This window comes from Ostrinia furnacalis, unplaced genomic scaffold (genome assembly GCF_004193835.3).
Source record: "Ostrinia furnacalis isolate ACB-3 unplaced genomic scaffold, ASM419383v2 OfSCF2396, whole genome shotgun sequence".
Classification (NCBI taxonomy): domain Eukaryota; kingdom Metazoa; phylum Arthropoda; class Insecta; order Lepidoptera; family Crambidae; genus Ostrinia; species Ostrinia furnacalis.
Genome location: NW_021132635.1, coordinates 334,143 through 357,069, shown reverse-complemented (window position 1 = coordinate 357,069; position 22,927 = coordinate 334,143). Strand labels below are relative to the sequence as shown.

The 22,927-nt window shown below is 39.9% G+C and overlaps 1 protein-coding gene across 1 annotated transcript in view; it reads left to right on the top strand.

The window, feature by feature from the left end:
* The first annotated feature begins 6,968 nt into the window (after positions 1-6,968).
* The window catches only part of Gprk2 (G protein-coupled receptor kinase 2), a 30,574-nt gene continuing 14,615 nt past the window's right edge, over positions 6,969-22,927 (top strand). The window contains exons 1-5 of the mRNA XM_028308227.1: positions 6,969-7,051; positions 12,384-12,531; positions 14,946-15,151; positions 15,903-16,092; positions 21,956-22,088. Coding sequence (XP_028164028.1) covers positions 7,043-7,051; positions 12,384-12,531; positions 14,946-15,151; positions 15,903-16,092; positions 21,956-22,088 — 686 coding nt within the window. The 5' untranslated portion in view covers positions 6,969-7,042. The remainder of the gene's footprint in view (positions 7,052-12,383; positions 12,532-14,945; positions 15,152-15,902; positions 16,093-21,955; positions 22,089-22,927) is intronic.

The window sequence follows — 22,927 nt, the reverse complement described above, 5'->3', positions numbered from 1 at the left end:
TCTTTATTGCTTAGATTTTGAACATATTCTTGACTAGCGACCGCCCGCGATTTCGTACGCGTGGATCCCGTTTTACCCCCTTAGGGGTGGAGTTTCGTAAAATCCTTTCTTAGCGTATGCCTACGCCATAACATCTACCTGCATGCCAAATTTCAGCGCGATCCGTCCAGTGGTTTGGATAGATCACTATGTCAGTCAGTCAACTTTAAGTTAGGTATATTATTTAGATTATTTTCTGTCAATTGATTGAGTTGCTGATGCTGCGTCCGCTTTTAAATTTCGTTAACACTAAAAGGCGTATCATGAGTCCAAAATGACTTGATTTCTTGATTGATCAATTTATGCTAATCTGGCATTCTTAACAACTGCGCTAATTTTCGATCGTATCGAGGTTAAGCCTGTCTAAAAGATGTGATTTAAGCAAAAAGCTTTTTGCTAGAAAAACCAGGATTAAAAAAATATGATTTAAGCTTTGATCATTCATCTTACTGAGCTAAAGTGGACATTGGTAGGTCCGTAATACATGTACATATCAAGATCGACAGCGACTATGTGTGTGCTTCGAAAAGAAAGGACAATATTCAAAGTTATTCAATAATACCCAAAACACGTTCACCCCATCACTATCCTGTAAGTCCCATTTCGCCTAAATTATAATTCGTTGACCCGGCTGTTATTTGCACAGTGTATTTATTGACAAAATAAACAACAGATATTAACTGGGACGACCCCGTAATTCCGACATTGTGTGTTTACTTCGTTTTGGAAAGTTAGATTTAATCTTGATGGAAATGAGCAAGGGATTTGTATGGGGTTGCGAAATGAGAGAATTGTAGATTATTCTTTATTGACATAGACAAGTCTAAGGGCTCTTTCAAATTAGACGTTTCCAGCAGGACACCCCAGTCGCTGCACATTAAGGCTGAGTTGCACTTCCTTAACTTGAACCGTAACTATATTTACCTTTAACTGGTGTTTTTGTAAGGAGTTTGACATACTTATGACATTTGTTATAGTTAAAGTAAGACAGTAGTACAGTTGCCGTGTCCTGAAAACGGATGACTAACGTCCGGCTCAAATGGTTTATTTGAAAGAGCCTCAATATCCGTGGCTTTTCTCGCATGGGTTTTCTTTGTTACAAAAGGTCAGCAAGGCTGCATGCAATGCTATGCTTTTACAACATTTCGTAATCCAGTACTTGGATTTTTCTACAAAACCTCTATGACTTGTTGAAAATTCAACAGATTTTCTTCCGACTAAATTTCCATGGACACTCATTTTATAGCAAGCTAGCTTCTTTTACAATGACAGGGGATACCACAGTGTTTCGTTCGATTGTAATATTTCCCTAACTGCTCTTAGTGAAATTGAACCTCCAACCCGGAAGGAAGAATTTCTTAAATAAAAATAATGGCTTTCGATTTTCCCTAATCCAGCAAGAAACTAAATTGATACTTTTTTGATACCCTCTAAATATTTCAAGAACACCAACAGCCTACAAAAACCTACCCTCACATTTGGCAATAGAGTCGCTTTTGACACTGCGCAGGTTTCGCGCTGATATTAATCATGGAGCTATCCAATGGGAATAACTCTTTCGTCGTCAATTTGAGACGCCCTCTAAATCAAACCTGGTTCAGTAGAGATGGATGGAAATGTACCTATTCACATTATTAATTCAAGTTCGACTCAGGCGTAAGCGTGTAACTTAAGTTATTAGTACTTTAAACTAGTCTTTCATATCTAAACTGAACAGACACCTAAACCGGTGAGCAGGTTTTTTATGGAAAATTGTTATACCTAGTGGCTGTCTGGCTGAGAGAGATGTTGCATTGCCTTTGTAGATTTATCTTTCTTTATATTTACAACTGTCTTTACATACCTATAACAATTTTGAATGTAATCTGTGCAGCGATTTTGAAAGAAAANTTTTTTTTAAAGTTAATTATCTATTACAAAGATAAGAAAAAAGTAGATTACCATTCAATTCCGTTGTAGTAGTAGATTAATAGCGATTATGTCTAATTTCTAGGAATTGGGGACATTATCTTCGTTATGGAAACAATAATAACGTAAATTATATCAACTGATAGCACTTCACCGCTTGAACCAATAATTTGTTAAACTACTGATAACGCTCGATAATAACTCTGTTCGCTTGTGGGAATGTCAATTATGTGGTAGGGAGCGATTGATTTCGAATTGTAGTCTTTATTTGTGTCTTTATTGCTTAGATTTAATCATAACATAACATATTCTTGATTATTTTCTCTCTATTGATTGAGTTTCTTCACCCGCGTTTAAATTTCGTTAACACTAAAAGGCGTATCATGAGTCCAAAATGACTTGATTTCTTGATCAATTTATGCTGATCTGCCATTCTTAATAACTGCACTAACTTTTCGATCGTATTGACGTTAAGCCTGTCTAAAAGATGTCGTGATTTAAACAAAAAGCTTTAACTAGAATTTATTAAAATTATAATTTAAGCTTTAGAAAGAAAGAAGAAGAAAGAAAAGAAGAAAGAAAGAAAATATTTTTATTTAGCAAAATAAATACATCTAAGTAAGTAGGTACCTACTCTACAAACTACATCATCATCATCATCAACAGCCCTTTACAGTCCACTGCTGGACTATGAGCCTCCTCCACTATAGTGGAGGGTTTTGCCATAATCTCCACGCTAGGCAGGCGGGTTGGAGATCGCAGTTTAAAAGATTGATGTTTTTCAGAGAGCGCTGCTGCCCATTCTCTGTTTGATTTGTCACCAACCCCTACTCTTCCCGCGGGTGTCGTAAGAGGCGACTTAGGGACTACACATCAAACACATCAAACAAACTACATCATTCATCTTAAATACTGAGCTAAAGTGGAAATTGGTAGGTCCGTTGTAGATGTATGTCAAGATCTACAGCGACTATGTACTTCGAAAAGAAAGGAAAATCTCCAGTTATTCAACAATACCCAAAACACGTTCACCCCATCACTATCCTGTAAGTCCCATTTCGCCTAAATTATAATTAGTTGACCCGGCTGTTATTTGCACAGTGTATTTATTGACAAAATAAACAACAGATATTAACTGGGACGACCCCGTAATTCCGACATTGTGTGTTTACTTCGTTTTGGAAAGTTAGATTTAATCTTGATGGAAATGAGCAAGGGATTTGTATGGGGTTGCGAAATGGGAGAATTGTAGATTACTATTTATTGACAGAGACATTTAAGGGCACTGAAATTAGAAGTTTTGAGCAGCAGGGTTGCATGATTTAAATCAAGTTGATTTAAATCATGATTTAAATCACGACTTTTATTACATGATTTTTTTAATAAAAATCATTGATTTAAATCAATGACCGAAAATGGAGTTAATTAAAGGCTGGGAGTTAATATTAATCAACTGTAATGTTCGAAAACAATGTTAATATTAGGTGTTAATGTATGAAATTGTCGTTTTGTATGGAGAATCTGAAAAATTTAATTTTTTCATACAATCACATTTGCGATTTTTCAGATAACCACATAATTAATTTTTTTTGGCGGTGTTGCCTGCTCCACACATCAATTCTACGTAAATAAAAATGTATTCCGTAAGAAAAACTAAAGAAATGATCGCACAACCTAATAAAAATAAAAAAAATCAAATTAATCAAAAAAATCGTGATATTTTTAAAAAAAATCTGATTTTTTTGATTAAAATAAAAAAATCGTGATTTTTATCCACCCTGTTGAGCAGTGCAGGACGCTAGTCGTGCCTTTGCAAGACTGCACACTAAGACTGAGTTGCACCACCTTAACTTTAACCGGTGTTTTTGTATCCAGCCCAGGGTAACTGTTGGTAATTGAAATTTTAATTCCAACGCAGTTGCCGTGTCCTGAAAACGGACGACTAACGTCCGGCTCAAAATGGCTTATTTGAAAGGGCCTCAATATTTGTGGCTTTTCTCGCGAGGGTTTTCTTTGTCACAAAAGGTCAGCAAGGTTGCATGCAATCTTATGCTTTTACAACATTTCATAATCTAGTAAGTAAGTACTTAAATTCTTCTAAAAAATCTCTATGACTTGTTGAAAATTCAACAGATTTTCTTTCGACTTCAATTTCCATGGACACTCATTTTATAGCAAACTAGCTCCTTTTACAATGACATCCCTACCACAGTGTTTCGTTCGATTGTAATATTTCCCTAACTGCTCTTAGTGAAATTGAACCTCCAACCCGGAAGGATGAATTTCTTCAATAAAAATAATGGCGTTCGATTTTCCCTAATCCAGCGAGAAACTAAATTGATACTTATTTGATACCCTATAAATATTTCAAGAACACCAACAGCCTACAAAAACCTACCCTCACATTTGGCAATAGAGTCGCTTTTGACACTGCGCAGGTTTCGCGCTGATATTAATCATGGAGCTATCCAATGGGAATAACTCTTTCGTCGTCAATTTGAGACGCCCTCTAAATCAAACCTGGTTCAGTAGAGATGGATGGAAATGTACGTATTCACATTATTAATTCAAGTTCGACTCAGGCGTAAGCGTGTAACTTAAGTTATTAGTACTTTAAACTAGTCTTTCATATCTAAACTGAACAGACACCTAAATCGCTGAGCAGGTTTTTTATGGAAAATTGTTATACCTAGTGGCTGTCTGGCTGAGAGAGATGTTGCATTGCCTTTGTAGATTTATCTTTCTTTATATTTACAACTGTCTTTACATACCTATAACAATTTTGAATGTAATCTGTGCAGCGATTTTGAAAGAAAACAAAATGATTTATTTGAAACATGAGCGTCCTACTAAATAAAATACCATCTAAAATTAATCAAAAGTAGCAAAAAACTAATCATGGGTACAGGCAGGAAAATGGCACCAAAATGGAGTCAAAAACGTAAAAACTACGCAAGGAAATTAGATTCTTTCATCTCGCAAACATTTTTATAATCTAGAAATTGATACCCTGTATTAAAAACACGAGCCGTGGTTCATCAAATAATGAATCTTGGCTCAACATAATTACGTTTTTCAATTAATACTTACTAATTAATTATATTCGCCTTCATTAACGCGAACAAAAGGTACAGATTGCAGACGGAATCGCTCTCGGAATTAATAAAGAGAAGTCCCAAGTGATGATAGCTTCCAAGGTTCTGGATAATATAATATTTACGAATTGGTTTTAAATAAGTTTTAAATTGAAGGACTCTCGTTTTATAACCACAACAATCTAGATTAATTGGTTAAAATCTGTTCTTTTTTTCTGTCGGCAAGCTTATTTTGTTTGAATGCTGTATTTACCTGTAAAGGCATATCCTTTAGATTCTAGCTTTCTAATAATGTAACGATGCATGTAAATTGATATGTTGTTGGTAAATCTTTAACAATAAATAAACAATCGGCAAGAGTTGTTAGTTATTTCTGGACCTGAACCTAAGTTTGTACTCAACTTCCAGCTTGAATTGAATTCTCGGATAGATCCAGTTTATTCTGAAATCTAATTTGTGTCGTTTGAAAGAGCTCGTGAAGCACTTTCAGAATCAGTAACCAACCAGCTTTTCGACAGTTTAGAAATAATTGAGTGAGATCACTTATCGTTCCCACTCTGTATAGGCGATCATAGGAAGCGATTTCTCACAGATTCCATCAATTCCGTGGCACTGTTTTATTAACAGTTGTATGTATTCTTCTACCAACTTCTTTTTCATGTTAGATATCTCAGAATTCTGACTGAAAAAAAGAATGCGTCAAAAAGTTTTTGATAAAAAAATGTATTAAATTAATTTTTGAAGTATGTTGGGAATGTCGGGAAATACAAACGTTACCACAAGAGTACACAAGATGTCTTTTTGAGTGGTTTTGGGAAGAGACTATCCATCTATCAATCAATAGGTACTATCCTACAATAACAACATCACCCGCGAAGTGTTTGCGGAGTACGGAAGTGTAAGTGGGACGAGGGGGCCCTCGCTTGTTGTCCCAGTCTTCCTTCTATTGATCAAGGGCAAAGAGATCACGTCCGAATCCATATAAACTAGCTTTTGTTCGTGTATTCGTCTGCTTAGATCCAAAATGAAAGTAATTGAGGGCTTGGGACGCTTTTCTGTACGATCAAAATTTGTATATTTTCAAAGACTTCCAAAACTTTGGATAACTCTCACTTTTCCCGTGAATGTCATATGAGGTTACTAAAGACCAATAATTGTGAACATCAGATAAATGCTCCATTTGCCTCGGGGAAGGGATGTGAGCCCCTGTAACCCAAATGTAAAACAAAACAAAATTACAAAAAAAAAATAGTCCAGATAAAAGGTCTGAATACATCGGTGCTGGGACTCGAGCCAGTAGCCTAGCTACGGTCGGTAGCCTTTGACTTTAACTTGGCTACGATCGGTAGCATTTAACCCTAACCTAGCTATTGTCGGTAGCCTTTCTTAGCTACGGTCTATGACTCTAGTCCAGCAACGGTCTATAGCTTTTGAATCTAGCCTAGCTACGGTCGATAGCCTTTGACTCTAGCCTAGCAACGGTCTGTAGCTTTTGACTCAAACCGGTATAAGCTTACAGTAAGGCCCAGAACAGACGGTGAAACGCTACTGCAACGAAACTGCAACTTTCTGATGATTCTGATGAATGAAACTGAAACTGAAAGTTTCAAACTGGTCGCGTCATGTGTGGTCTCTCAACGGACGCTATGGCAGAAACTTAGATGTAACTCAAAAGTAACTAGCAGTTGCAGTTTCGTTGCAATTGCGTTTCACCGTCCTAAGACCAACAGCTGTTGGCATTTCTCTTTAGCTACACTGGTAGCTAGCTAACATTATTTTATTTTATTGGCGTTCAAGTACACAGGAGTTGCAGTGGTGGGACGAGAGGTGGGAATAGTCCCGTAGCTAACATTATTGACGTACTCTTCTCGCTTGTTCCAGATGTAGGTTACGACTACGTGGTGGACCAGCAGCCGATCGGCAAGCTGCTGTTCCGGCAGTTCTGTGAGCGGAACCGGCCGGAGTACCACAAGTACAACAATTTCCTAGATGCGGTCAGTATGCATTTGGTAAATAGACTGCACTTACATTTTTGCATGTTTTTTGATGTACGACCATGACGTGGTGGGCGGTTTCTTGAAGGCTGACTGGTTTATTGAGTTGTGTATCCTCTGAAGGTTCGGCCAAACCAACGCGTGCGGCTTGCGTGCGCGATGGCGATCAGACGTCGGAAATTTGCAGCGATTAGTTCCTGTCATTGGTTGCGGCGATCTATGCACGCGCAGTGATCGCAATGGCCATCGCCGACGCGAGGTGCACGCGTTACTTTGGCCGAAGCTTCCTTCAGAGATTTTCATGTGAGAAAATAAATTATAAAGTCACTTTGTGTACCTATTTGTTCCGATTGACCTTGCCGCCTGAACGGCTCTGTTCCGACACTAACCGTTTCAGACAATGTGACAGTTTTAAATTCGCTCGAACAAATTCACGGGAGAAAACACACGAAGCTTATTCGAAGTGAAAACTGTAACATTCGTTACTTTGTTTAGAAAGACTGGAATGTTATTTTGTTACCTTTCCTTATTTGTTTGATCTAAGAAAACTCAGGGTACGTCGATGATTACGGTCTTTAAGTGTCGAACTTGTCATTCTTTGCAGTTCTTTCGCTCTTCCTTAAAACAGCGTCAGCAAAAGTTCAAGTAAACTTGATACGATTTATCAAAATCATTTTCAGCCTTCAAAAAACTGTATGTAGAACCTTACAAGTAATATTCTTATCGCTTTATTTTATTCGGATTTCTTTGTAAGATCTTTAGCTATAACACAACAGTTTTCAAAGTGTTCTGTGAAAACGTTCAACACTTTGTGTACGTAATGTAACTTAGATTGCGTCTTTTGTCGCGAACTCCCGCCCTGGGTAGGATGTTTAATTGTTTAGTGGTTTTTTTTACTCTTTGTATTTTGTTTGAGATTCGGTTAGAGTGACAATGCCTAGAGTTGTGTTGGGTGACAATACAGGCTGTATCCACTCACACACAACACATCAGAAACTTAGTTGTTCGTTTGAGCCCTATGACGTCCACTGGAAAAAGCCCTCCTCCGAGGATTTCCATAACAATGACAGGAGCTTGTTATCACAGAGTAATGTTATAATTTAAAGAAAGGAGGGAAAAGAAACAAATGTGATAAGTTATTTGACATAGATTTTCGATAGTGTGAGAAAATGTCGTTTTATAATAAGTCATTTGACTATACCATCTGAAACACCCTAATAAAATCCTTTTTATTTTGTTTTCTATTTTAAAGCCTGCTTTCAATAGAGTGTTGTCATGAATAATTATTGGGTATTCCAACGCCATAATTAAAGTTCACCAACGTCAATTTTCTTTTAAAGGACACCCGGTATTTTCTTACCTTATTTCGCCAAGCAAGGCGATAGTGAAATGAACCAAACAAAGAGTCTACAAAGGCCTTATACCGGTCAATGATTATTCAATATGCAGATTCGCCTTTGATGTCTCCTGCGCACAATGAATACGTTGCATATGAATTTTATGTGCGGATGACGGCACATAGCTCTAAATACTGCATCTTATGTAGTTTGTAATGGGTGTTATTTTGCAACAGACTTGTATTGAATAGTTAAATGTGCTGGGTGCTGTTCAGACACTGACACGTTAAGTTACTATACTGGGGCGTTTTATGTACCTGTAAGGGCTCTTCCCTGCATGATCGAATCAGAAATGAGATCCGCAGGAGAACTAAATTGACTGACATAGCCCGCAGAATCGCTAAACTCAAGTGGCAGTGGGCGGAGCACATAGCTCGCAGAGCTGATAGCCGCTAGGGCAGAAAAGTTCTCCAGTGGCGACCACGAGCCGGAAGACGTAGTGTGGGCAGGCCTTCCAATACGTGGACCGACGATCTGGTGAAGGTCGCGGGACGGGAGGTGCCTGGATGCGGGCGGCGCAAGACCGGTCTTTGTGGAAATCCTTGGGGGAGGCCTTTTTCCAGCAGTGGACGTCATTCTGCTGAAACGAACGAACGAAGGGCTCTTTCACACGGAGATATACGTTTTTTTCAGTATCCCGTTTACGTGTGTTAATATTAACATTCACAAGAACATCAAGAAGTTTGCAGTGTCCCGCAAAAAGCCGATTCGCTCGAATTTCGTCTCCCAAATTAACCATTTCAGTTCCTGTTTTACTGGATCCGAAATCCGTTGATCCGAAATTTCCGAATTATCCCAAAGCTTGTACAATACAATAATACATATTTCTTTCTTGTAATAAGTTTAGAAGTTCTCAGAATGTTATCCTTCGCGATGTGATTTCGATACACTTCATCGAACTCGTATTGAGGTAAAATCTCTATCGAATACTCGATTAAGTTAAGTTCCGATTGTGCTATTCGATTTGATGAATGTTTCACAGTATAAGTGATTTGGGATGGCTACTCTATCAATGGGCAATCGATTTCCCGTTAACTCGATGTGTCTTTATCATCGTGGTATACGATGAACACGCAATATTATGGTGGTGCTGGCGATATTAGAATTTTAGAAGATGCCAGTCACTGCTTTTCTTTAAATTGTAAGATAGAAACATTTTCTCCAAGCTTTATAAAGTGAAATAAAGTTCCTTCTTTTGCAATATAACAATATTATCTATTAGTGAAGATTGTTACTAATGGAGTAGTGGATGCGAAAAAAGGAGTTCTTTTCCAAAGAACAAGAAATGATAATTGAAAATGGCAAGATTAGAAACGCTCGCGTTCGTGTTTCAGAGAGAATTAAATGAAATTGCCCTAGGTTCTTCTTATTCTATTTAAACTAAAAATAATTTAAACGCCATAAAGCTATATCAAATACAAATTATAATCATAGCTAAACCATACCTACCATTGATAAACACATATGTTTACGTGCTCTCTTCATTGGTACACAAAGTCAGAAATGGGATAAAGACACGGTCCATTAGTGCAGCTATTCATTTATATTGATATGTTGTACACCAAGATTCCGTGCAGGGTTGCCAGGTATAGCATAATAGCATTAACATGTTAGGTTATACTTACATTTCCTTGGTCTGTTGATTTATACAGCTTGAGTTCTCTCTGCGCTAAGCTCAAACTTTGAAAATATGTTTATTAAGAGCTCTAAGATGAATTCTGGTAAGCTCTCACCAGTCTAGCAGTCGACAATAGGGTACTCTCGAATTTATTTGCACTCTTGTCTTCCTTGATGTATTCCCAAGTCATCGTAAAAGATTAGCTGTTGACTTTACATTTACTCCCCATCTTTGTAGTTTTGATAGGTGTTATTTTCTTACACAAATGTATATGCCTGATGCTACCGACCTTACAAACACCGTTACATCTGTAATTGTACTCCAAATCCCGGGATAATCCAGCCTCCTGGTAGCCCTACTAATCCTGTCTTCTCGTTATACGGCCATCACGTCCAGCTGTACATTGTTGCCTCTTAAAGACTTGTAATAAGGCCGGTTTTGCAACAGAAATGTATAACCTCATGTGCACTGTTTATTTTCCTTGTACGACACCCGAATGGGAATTCGTTACGGTGAATAACCTCATTTTCTATATTATTGCTATTCCCTCTTTACCTGGGATTTCTCTGTAAATAGGCCGTGTTAGTGGAGTTTATTTTCTGTAAGTATTAGATGATTATGTAAGGGTAATTAAGTATTGTGATTTATTTAATAGCCGATTATAACGTGGGAGGAATTAGCTAGGAAATCGTAATTATCATGGAGAGGAAGGATTTAATAATACGTACAAAGATTTGCACTACGTGAAGAAACAGACAGTACCTTTACTTATCTCTGTGAGTTTATCTTCACAAGAATTCATCCAGCTTTTTGATAGGATTTCACGGGATTCAATAACCAAAATTTCTTATGTATGTATGTATTTGTGTACAATGACGTCTGTGTAAACGGCGAGCAAAGCAAGTTTATGGTTTCACAATATTTTTTTCATAACTGGCTTCTTTAATTGGGCCTTTTAAAGGCTTGTGAAAAGCTAAGTTACTTATATGCTTGGGTTGACGAAGTTCGAACGGACTTTAAACTGGCTGGCAGTCTGGCACTGACACCTTTGGCTGATGTTTCCTTTAGTGAATACACTCTAAAATACTCATAATTTCAAGTTGCGCCAACTAGACTCGCGCCCTTAGCCTAGGCGCAGACCACCGGCTTTTAGTTGGCCGATAGATGGACCCGATTCTAATTTGTACGAAGAATCGGCCGATACCAAATCGGTGTAATGTGCGCACTTTCATACATTTCCATACTGATTATCAGTCCGACTCACCTATCGGCCAACCAAAAGTGGGTGATCTGCGCTTAGGCTTAGCGTAGTTCGTTCGTTCGTTTCAGCCGAAAGACGTCCACTGCTGGACAAAGGCCTCCCCCAAGGATTTCCACAAAGACCGGTCCTACGCCGCTCGCATCCAGGCACTCCCGCGACCTTCACCAGATCGTGGCCAAGAGGCCAGCCCACGCTACGTCTTCCGGCTCGTGGTCGCCACTCAAGAACTTTTCTGCCCAAGCGGCCATAGCTCTTCGAGCTATGTGCCCCGCCCACTGCCACTTGATTTTAGCGATTCTGCGGGCTATGTCAGTCACTCTGGTTCTCCTACGGATCTCCTCATTTCTGATTCGTAGTGGCTAGCGTTATTTGAAAACTCAATCCGCTTTTCTTTGGACACGGTAAGCCCGTTTCTATTATTGCCTGCCAAGAAACGAGATATGCCGACATCATATTAATAACAGATCTCGATTCTCGATGTTATCGACAACGTAGTAACAAATAACGGACCGGAGATGGTATACGATCGATCATTCGTGATGGCTCCTATTGTGTACTTTTGTTCCATTTGTATTTGTTTTTTTGGAAATGTATATGACTTTTATTACTTACCAAATTCTAAGAATGTATTTGGTCTTTATTACTATCAATCGTTCGACTTAAGTTAGGCATCGATTGTGGACGTGTGAGTGATGTTTTTTTTTAAGTTAACTAATTTATTTATTTTTGTTTTGATTGGTTTTGACTTTGCACTGCCAATTTTTTTATATGCACTTGAATTTTTTTCACATTTGTTTTAATTAACCGTACTAATCTCTCTAACCCAATAGCTAAGTACTTAGTACTAGAAGAGCGAAAGCACCTACTATGACGTGCAAGAGATTTTTGATTTATCTAATAAATAGACTCTTTATTAGTAAAAAATATATTAATATTTAATGTATTTCTTTCTTTTCTTCTTTTGTAAGGTGTATAATAAAGTCTTTGTTTTCTGTTGTATTATTCTAAGTATACTGATTGTTTCTAACAAATTTAAAATACTGAATAAGATAACTATCACTTATCCGACAGGCGGAGAGGTACGAGGTGGAAGTGGACGAGACACGGGCGGCGCTCGCGAACAAAGTGTTCGGTCAATACCTGAAGGCGGACGACGAGCAGGCCGTGACCGACGTCGTGAGCGCGCGCGTCATAGAAGACACGACCGCAGTATTAGAAGGTAGGTACAAAGTGTGCTGTGCTCGCGAGCATTGTTCGCGCGAACATATCTCGCGAGCACAAGTAATGTGGGCGTCGCTCGCGAACAAAGTATTCGGTCAGTACCTGAAGGCGGACGACGAGCAGGCCGTGACCGACGTCGTGAGCGCGCGCATCATAGAAGACATGACCGCAGTGTTAAAAGGTACGAGTAGTGCTATGTTCGCGCGAACTTAACTAGCGAGCACAAGCAATGTTGGCGTCGCTCGCGAACAAAGTTTTCGGTCAATACCTGAAGGCGGACGACGAGCAGGCCGTGACCGACGTCGTGAGCGCGCGCGTCATAGAAGGTATGATTTGTGCTGTGCTCGCGAGCAATGTTCGCGCGAACTTATCTCGCGAGCACAAGTAATGTGGGCGTCGCTCGCGAACAAAGTGTTCGGTCAATACCTGAAGGCGGACGACGAGCAGGCGGTGACCGACGTCGTGAACGCGCGCGTCTTAGAAGACACGACCGCAGTGTTAGAAGGTATGATTTGTGCTGTGCTCGCGAGCAATGTTCGCGCGATCTTAGCTCGCGAGCAGAAGAAGCAAGTACCCTTAATGTACGGCCGGACGCTGTCAGGGAGCAAGAACAATTTGCAAGCAAATTAACGGCCCTCGAAAAAAGTATTGGCATACAACAATACGTACAATCTAAACTGCTAAGTACCGGTCTAAAAGCAACTTTTTATGAAACAAACAAAATATTTTATTCTGTACATGCGAAAGAAATTTTCCGAAAACTAAAATATCAATGAATATAAAATTTATGACGGTAAATAAACTTTCCAAACTGTCCGAGTTTCCGCGGAAATTCGAAGAGCCTGAATATTTATAAATATTCCAAAGTTTGTCGCAACGTTCCTGAATAACAACGCGGTGAGCGGCCGACCTTTTTATTAGGATTGATAAGTTTGATAACGCACAATAACGATAAATTCGCTGAGCAAACCCTTCATAAATATTTTATATTTGTACTTAAAATAATATACGGCCTGTTTAATACAGGGGTAAGAGATAGTTGGCAAAAACGTCCACAATTAATTTGGAATATGCTTGCTTCAATGGGCAATTTGGAAATGGCCAAGGCACATAGTACGCAGAACAAGGTTCTGGAGTGGAGGCCCACCCACAAGGTGGACCGACGACCTTATAAAGGTAGCAGGAATGCGCTGGATGCAAGCCGCCACCAATCGGCCATTGTGGAAATCATGGGGGGAGGCCTATGTTCAGCAGTGGACGTCCTATGGCTGAAATGATAATGATGATCATGTTTGCTTCAAACCAATAGAAGGTTTTTACAGGCTCACGATATTTCTAATTTATTTCTTTATCAAAAAGTAACTGATTATAACTTACCACTGCTTCAGGACCCGATCCCAACTTCTCGATAAAATCGTAGAAATAAATGGAATAAAGAAAAACACATAACACAAAGTCACCTGTCGTCGCTACGGAAACAATATTTCGCGCGTCGAGGAATAAAGTAACGAAGAAATAAAACGTTCTTCTTTCATTTCCTGGAATAAAACGAACATCCGGGAAAACTCAATGACAACACGATAGTGATCTAACTTTACCATTTTAGGCTGAGTTGCACCAACTTACTTTAACCGTAACTATGACAATAACTGGCGTGTTTTGTATGAAATTTGACAGATTATTGACGTTTGTTAAAGTCAAAGTAAGATGGTGCAACTCAGCCTAAGTTTTCCCAATCTATTACACCCTGTATATTGAAAAAAAAAATAACGTTGGCTACAATAATTTTAATAAAATGCCACGCATATTTGGAGAGATTTTTCATAGAATTTTGCATAATGGCTTTACTGCTTTTATCGAATAATAAAATCACGCCTTTGTGCCCTCAGAAACTCAGCGGAGCACAATAAAAGCGTCTTTCATGTAACTTTGTGTCATAGCTCCATTATTATGGTGCTAGTTATAAAATCTGCGGAGGGTTATCAAACGGGTGCCTGTGAAAGTAATTAATGATCTTAGACGTTACTTTCCGAAAACCCTTGTGATAGTAGAGGGTAAATAGTATTTTGCTTTTGATTTCAGTAATTAAAGTTAGTCTGATCTTAATTTTTACAAATAAATGCTTTAATTTCGTCCCAAAATGGAGTATCTTTCATCATCATCATCATCATCATTTCAGCCATCATAGGTCGTCCACTGCTGAACATAGGCCTCCCCCAATGATTACCATCGTGGCCGGTTGGTAGCGGCCTGCATCCAGCGCTTTCCTGCTACTTATAAGAGATCGTCGGTCCACCTAATGGCCTCCACTTCAGAACCTTGTTGCCCCAGTTCTGCGTACTGCCTGCACTGTGGAGTATCTTTGCTTTATACAAAAGATCTGTCTTTAATCACAGTGAACTTTGTCCACAGGCGGCTCCAAAGACATATTCGCAGAATGCATCAGATGCGTCAAGAACTTCCTGGCGGGGCTCCCGTTCGCGGAGTTCGAACGGTCCATGTATTTCCACCGGTACCTGCAGTGGAAATGGCTGGAGGCGCAGCCGGTCACCCAGCATACGTTCCGGATGTACCGGGTGTTAGGGAAAGGCGGGTTCGGGGAGGTGTGCGCTTGCCAGGTCAGTACAACTCCTAATGTATAGGGTGGTTGCAGAAGATGCTTCCTTACTGCGTGTGCAATAGGTGCTTTTGCACAAGGGTCATTTTCGATAGAACGATTACTCGGTAGGATCGCAAATCAGGTCAGTCCAACTCTTTAAACTTTGTTTTGTCTTCTGTCACCCGCTTTGCACTGGAGGAATGTCGACCCTTAACTTCGAACTCCTATGTTGTTCTTATTAAATTCGTTGCGGGTCCAATGACAACTGAACTTTCCCCCGGGACAAACTTGACCAGTGAAGGTCAAGTTTGTCCCGGGGGAAAGTTCAGTTGTTGGGTTTTTTATTGACGGTCAAGCTGTAGATTCTGGCTACACAGAATGCAGTGGTGGGAAAGAGAGGTGGCAATAGTACCGTAGTCCAACTCCAACAATACTCTTTGAATTGTTGAACCTAAATAAGATGCTGGCGCAATATGCTTTGCGCATGCCCACTGCCTGATGGGGACAGTCAGTCAGTGGGTTATGTGGGACTCTCCCCGCCGGGAGGGCGGGGCCTACTCACTAAAACCCATTGATACGAAGCCGCGAGTTATTGTCCTATTGGACATTCGTCCGCAGCTCAACTTATGGGGAAGCTGGTTTAGATTTTCCAATAGTTGCCTTTTCACTCGTATCTTAAATGGTTTGGGGTTGTATACATCTGGAATCTTTAGTAGGGTATATCACACTTGGCGTGTGTTCTTCTACTGATCAAGACCTCTCGTTTCCAGGTCCGAGCGACGGGTAAAATGTACGCCTGCAAGAAGCTGGAAAAGAAACGCATAAAGAAGCGCAAGGGGGAAGCCATGGTGCTGATCGAGAAACAGATCCTGCAGCGGATCAATTCAAGATTCGTGGTCAACCTGGCCTACGCTTACGAGACCAAGGACGCGCTCTGTCTCGTGCTCACTATTATGAACGGTGAGTGACGAAGCTATAAATGTATTTCTTTCCAGGTTATTTTTAAGGATTAGCTAGCTGAAGTGGCGAGATCAAGTGCACAGCATGCAGAACTGATGGTCGAGCAGCAAGTTTCTGGAATGAAGACCGCGTACCTTCAAGCGCAGCAACTCTGTGTGGACAGAAGACTCTATAAAGGTTGCAGGAAAGCGCTGGATGCAGGCCGCTAACAACCGCCCAATCTGAAACATGGGGAGTGGCCTATGGTTGTGAAAATGTTGAATAGAATTTCCCTAAGTGTCTAAAGCCCGCAGAATTGCCAAACTTAAATAGCAGGGGTGGGCACAAAGATTGTAGAGCTGATAGCCGTTGTTATAATAGAAGATAGAATCTATGTATTGAGTATTTGAGTATTGTTGGACTGGTGGACCGACGAACTCATGAAGGTCACAATGCAGGCCGCTACCAACCGGGCTATATGGAAGTCATTGGGGAAGGCCTTTGATCAGCAGTGGACGTCCTGTGGCTGAAATGATGATGATGATGATTGAGTATTGTTAGGTTACTTGCGTCTATTTTAGTTTCTAAAAGATTTATTTTAGTATTTTATGTGGCAAATCGTACATTATTGCAAATTACAAAGCTGTGAGAACTATAAAGCGCGGTGGAAGCAGTAGTCCGGTTATTTATCTGTACGATGCGAAGGTCGTAAAGCCACGGGAGGCTCGCCCACGATTTGTGAGTTGATACCGACATTAAGGCTTGTTCACACTAGTCGAGTAACTCGCTTTTAGGTCCGATTCGACCAAACTTTTACAGAGAATTACTCCTGGTATAACTGGCACATTGACAGTTTCAGTATGGGAAATATGTCAAACTGACGATTTATTCTGAGATTAAAATTTAAGTAACTACTTTTGTTTGGTCGAATCCACCCTTAGTCGAGTAACTCGCTTTTAGTAACTTAACTACTCGCTACTGACCAAAAAACCATTCGAACTTTGATAGAGTACAGTTTACAATAAGTACTGTACTTCTCCTCAGCACTGGCCCATTTAGTGTCCCGAAGCAGTGGTAAGGTTAGTACTGGGAAGTGTTTTTAAATGCCTACTTGGAAATAAAATGGATTTTATGAGCTTTCATGAGTAATTTTTTTAAGAAAAGAAGTTAGAAGAATGAACTCGACTAAATAGACCGGTTCGGACTCGGTTAGTCGGTGAGCGAGTGAGCAGAGACGTGTGGTGGGGGTGCTAATCGCCTGTCAAAATACAACAAAATGGATTGACTCCACTAAACGATTTAAAGCGCCTTCACATTATGTCGCAAGTTGTGCGGCAGTAAGCAGCCGCGCGAATGCAGCGGATGCCTTCTAAAATACCGCTGCAGCGCTGTCATATAGTATGAAATTACGAGTAGCGCGACAGTCGCGCTGCTAAAGTCGCCTAAATGTGAAGGCGCACTTACCCCCTTACCAATAAAAAGATACACAGTTGTTGATCAATGTTTTAAAATGACATTTCCATACTAAACGTCACTTTAAAACACTGTTCAACGAGCGTGTAAGTTTTATTAGTAAGGGGGTTAGTATCCTACTTGACTAAATATTTGCTGTTCAGATGATTAGCTACTATAAATTACTCGACTAGTGTAAACAAGGCTTTACATTAAGTAGGGGAGAAGCTTACGTTTACTACTTCGCACTGCCTTAATGTAATGAAGAAAATAAGAAGCAATGGAAGTACTATTTGTGTTGGCCAGTGTTACTATAAAGAGACCCAACCATAGTTCATAGTTAACAGGGATGGTGATTGGTGAAATCAGCCATCTAATACAAGTAATCGAGTATTCATATTTACTATTTATTTATTAAATAAGACTTACTCTATGGACTGATTAGCCTTTCATGTTCGTGTTACGCGCGATACGGATCTTCATCGCTGGGCTAAAAAGTTAAAATAATTTCTGGCGGATAGAATGTGGCTATCCTAGAGAGAGAAACGTCGATTAAATACATGTTGATTATTTTGTGGTTAATGCCTATTGGTGCCGTTTAAAAACAAGAACACCCATCATGGTGCCAATTTTAACAATTGCTACCACGTTGGGCGCCACTATATGAATTAGTCGTGTGAAGAAACAATTTGTTCAATTAAAGCTCTGAAAATAGGTCAATAAGAATGTTGAATATAAATGCCTAGCCTGGTAATTTTTGAACTTCAACAAAGCTGGTGGGGCCAAATATTATATTTTAATTCCTTGAAGTCGTCAGAATGGCCACCATGGTCATGGGTAATGTTGGCGTTAAACTCGAGAATAGCTTCTAGAAAAAAATACTCAACAAAGAAAACAAAATCCGATGTAAGAAAAACGGCGGGCGGAAAGAAGCTAGTTTAATTAAAATGGTGGGATCAGTGTTCGTTAAGTTTTTGACTTTGTCAACCTGTCTTACTCTTTACTTACACCCTGTATAAACAGCTAAGACTGTTTGTATAGGCTGATCCCTAAAACCACTAATCCGATTAGGACAATTTATACATTATTTTTTTCACCGAACCTTTACTTTGCAGAGAAAATTCGTGGTATTTTTGTGACTTCCATTTTGTAAGATTTAAAAACTGTGGTCTCTATATTAAACCTGGTGTTAAACCTTTGAGGCTTAGGCGCAGGGAGAAATATGCGAACATCGGTGAGCCTCTATTCTATCCATTCTCGATTGCCTAATTTCCACCAAAGCGGAGCGGAGTCGAGCGAAACGGAGATGTGTTTTGTTTAACAAATATGATTTCATTTAGGAAATCTGATTGGTTATTCAGAACAATTTTCCGCTCCGCTCTGTCTTGGTGGAAACTGGGCCTAATCTATTGGATTGCGGATAAAACTTTTGGATCGAGAGAGAACTCTATCTCTCTATTTTTTACCACTTAGGTGTTATTAGACCCATTTTATGACAAAAGTTACTTCATCATCATCATCATTTCAGCCACAGGATTGTCCACTGCCACGTAGGCCTCCCCCAATGACTTCCACATCGCACGGTTGGTAGCGGCCTGCATCCAGCGCCTTCCTGCTACCTTTATCAGATCGTCGGTCCACTACATACTACCAAGTTACAAATTAAGAAAATTTCAATACATTTACACACAGATAGGTTAATACAATATCTACCTATCGCCTGACACGTAAGTAATTGCAACAATGCCAACCTACATCAGTATTGTTTTTACCTTTAGTCTATAAATAAATGTGTGTTTGAACACACGGGGAAACTAAAATATTTTACCTTAAATACTTATTTCGTTTGACGTCAATGAGTTATTCTGACGAATATAATTGTTTTTATGTGCCCGCACACTGATAATGTGAAATAACTGCGATAGTTAATTACTAACAGAATTTAAGTGTTTTAAAAAATGTTAACGATGAATAAATGACTTTTTTTACTAAGTTATTTATTATAATCATCATCATCATCATATGTGGGACGTCCACCCACAAGGTTGACCGACGACCTGATAAAGGTAGCAGGAAGACGCTGGATGCAGGCCGCTACCAACTGTGCGATGTAGAAGTCATTGGGGGAGGCCTATGTTCAGCAGTGGACGTCCTGTGGCTTAAATGATGATGATGATAATCATCATCATATCCACTGAGGAACATTATCATCATTTTAGCAATAGGACGTCCACTGTTGATCATACGCCTGGCCCAATGATTTCCATAATGACCGGTTTGTAGCGGCCTGCATCCAGCGCCTTCCTGCTACCTTTATGAGGTCGTGGGTTCACCTTATGGGTGGACTTCCTACGCTGCGCTTGGGAACATAGGCCTACCACTAATCGATTTCTATATTAGGAAGCATACGTAACAATTAACATACATTTTTAGGTGTGAGAAATACGAACTTTACCTTCTCGTGGCTCTTATAAATAAATAAATCTTAGTTATTTATTTCTTGTAGTAGTTAAATGTTGAATTAATTAGAATTCGTAATTCTAGGACTAAGTTTAATCAAAGTCCAAGTTAGTCCTATCTGGGTCAGATTACTTTTACGTTTTTTTACGTCAAAAGTTTTAATAAGAAAAACAGACTTGGTAGTTGGTACTTAGCTTGTAAATGGAGCTAATAAAATGGATAAGAAGAAGTTTTTATGATTTACAGTGTAGTTAAAGTTCTGAGTGTGGGCGATTAATGTCTACAGTTCGAATAAAGTTAAACTTTTGGACGTTAAAATAATGAATACTTAAAAATGTACGTTTAAAAAACTGTAATCTACAAAAAAATCGTTCTTTCGACTCGATCGACACATTCACACCCTTTCACAAACCAAACGTACATTTTACCAGTTACATTACATACATAGAAATGCTCTAAAGTATGGCCAACTAGCAGCGATACAAAAGGTCGCTATGACGGTCGAGTTGACAATGTATTCTGTCTCTTCCCATCTTGTGTATTTGTCGTAATGTCTCGTTCTCCCGCCAAAATATGTCAAAGTCAGACGGGTTCACCCATGACATTGGGTTTGTTTACATTATTGGTATCGCTTCTCGTTGGCCGTACCTAATGTAGAAATTTTTAATAATTGGCCTACAAATTTTTACTAAAACATATTGTAACCTAAACTGATATTCTGCTGTGTACTATACCTAAATAAATAAATAAATCATAACCTTGCTTTTGGCTTCGCCGTAATCGTGTAAAAAGTATTTTGCTAGAAAATAGTTGCTTACTGAGAAAACGCTGATCTAGACAGATTTCGTATTTGAAAAGCTCGATTTCCGGCCTTTTATACGTCGGCGGCAGACGCGGAAATAGATAGCAAGGAAGTCTAGTTCGAGAAAGTTGTTTGCAGCTTTGAGCTTACTATTTTGGAAAAGGAGTTAAATCTGTACTAGCTACTGTCTGCCCGTGACTTCGCTTGCGTGTATTGGTCGGTCCAAAGACCAATTTAATTGTCATCATCATCATCATCTCAGCCATAGGACGTCCACTGCTGAACATAGGCCTCCCCCAATGCTTTCCATGCTGCCCGGTTGGTAGCGGCCTGCGTCCAGCGCCTTCCTGCTACCTTTATGATGTCGTCCACCTTGTGGGTGGATGGACGACGTGGTAGAATTTAACTGTAAAATCTCGAAATTCAGTAGTTAAGGCATAAAAAGGCGATGACTGACGCCTTGCCTATTGGTTTGCGTACCACTACTATACCAAAGGACATGGGTTTAATTCCCGAAATAAACAAAATACAAACATTTGTGTGCGTGAACATAAATGTCCGTAATGACGTAAATATAGCTCATAACCGGATTTATAGCGTCATCGTTTACCGTAATAAAGGGTTTGATTGGTATTTGATAGCTGAATACGGCCTGCCCACACGACGACTCCTGTCACCATGTGAAAATTGCTCAGTGAAGACGTGAGAATTAAGTGTAATTATTCCTTTACCTTCGAGACTCAAAATTTTTAAATGTTTATATTAAATATTTAATAGGTAAAGGGGAAAAATGCCAACTTTTGAAGTCACTACGTAGTTTTGTTAAAATATTCCTAAGTAGGTATTTGGTCTGGCTAAAACTAAAATTGCAATCTTTAAACATCTTGGGTGGGACTTCGACTTACCTCATCGGAAAAACCTTTAAGATATTTTTTTCAGTAGCGATTTCACCTGTATCTAAAATTGCTGGACAATCAATTCCACCTTCAATGATGGCCCAAAAGACTGGAAGCATTGCCTCGTTGCATAACATGACTTATCTGTTGACCAAGACAGCTGCCAACCTCTTATCACCATTCACGTCTATGAAAAAAGTAAATAGGATTATTTTACCCGACTGCGCCGGAAGGAGGGTTATGATTTTTCATCAAACCTTCATGTTGTCTCCAGGAGGCGACCTAAAGTTCCACATCTACAACATGTGCGGCGCCGATACCGGCTTGGGGCTGGAGCGAGCGCGGTTCTACGCTGCTCAAGTGGCCTGCGGGCTCGACCACCTGCACAAGATGGGCATAGTGTACAGGTAAAGACGATTATAAGTAGGTATATAACACGAGGCGTGATAAATTCCGGTCGCCGAGCAGATAGAATTTCGTCCAATAACCCCAAGCTACCCATCCTTATCGCTCGCGCGTAATTATATTGCGCCGCAGTGAGTCTGTGAGTGGGACAGCAATATGATTACGCGCGGGCGATAAGGATGGGTAGCTTGGGGTCATTAGACGAAATTCTATGTGCTCGGCGACCGGACTTTAGATCCAGCTCTGTCTCAGCTTCAAAATGCCTTCTTAGTCGTTTGGCTCTTGGCAGAACGGTCGTGGCCACGTTGAGGCGTTCACGTCAGTTTTAGAGGCAGATACAGCTTTTAGCACCACGATCTCTCGCCATCTCCCAGTTAGCAGACCGCCTTGTGCCGTCAGATATCACCACCACATATCTGTGTGCTTACCATGAGTTTACGTTAGGTGTGCTCGCTAGCGACTACGTAAAAAAATGACATTAATTGTATGACATATTGTGCAGCGTCCCTAGCGGCTACTTTCAAGAAACAAAATCTTCATAGATATTTTTGACGTACTCGCTAGCGAGCACACCTAACGTAAACTCATGGTACGTGCACTGGTGGCGACTAAAGTGGTGCAGATGGCCTGCGGGTTCGATCACCAAGATGAACATCGTGTATAGGTTACACATACGACTGATATATCAGTACGAAGTCACTAAGGAGATATCTACAACATGTGCGGCGCGGACACCGGCTTGGGGCTGGAGCGAGCGCGGTTCTACGCGGCCCAAGTGGCCTGCGGGCTCGACCACCTGCACAAGATGGGCATAGTGTACAGGTACAGAGTAACCATTCAT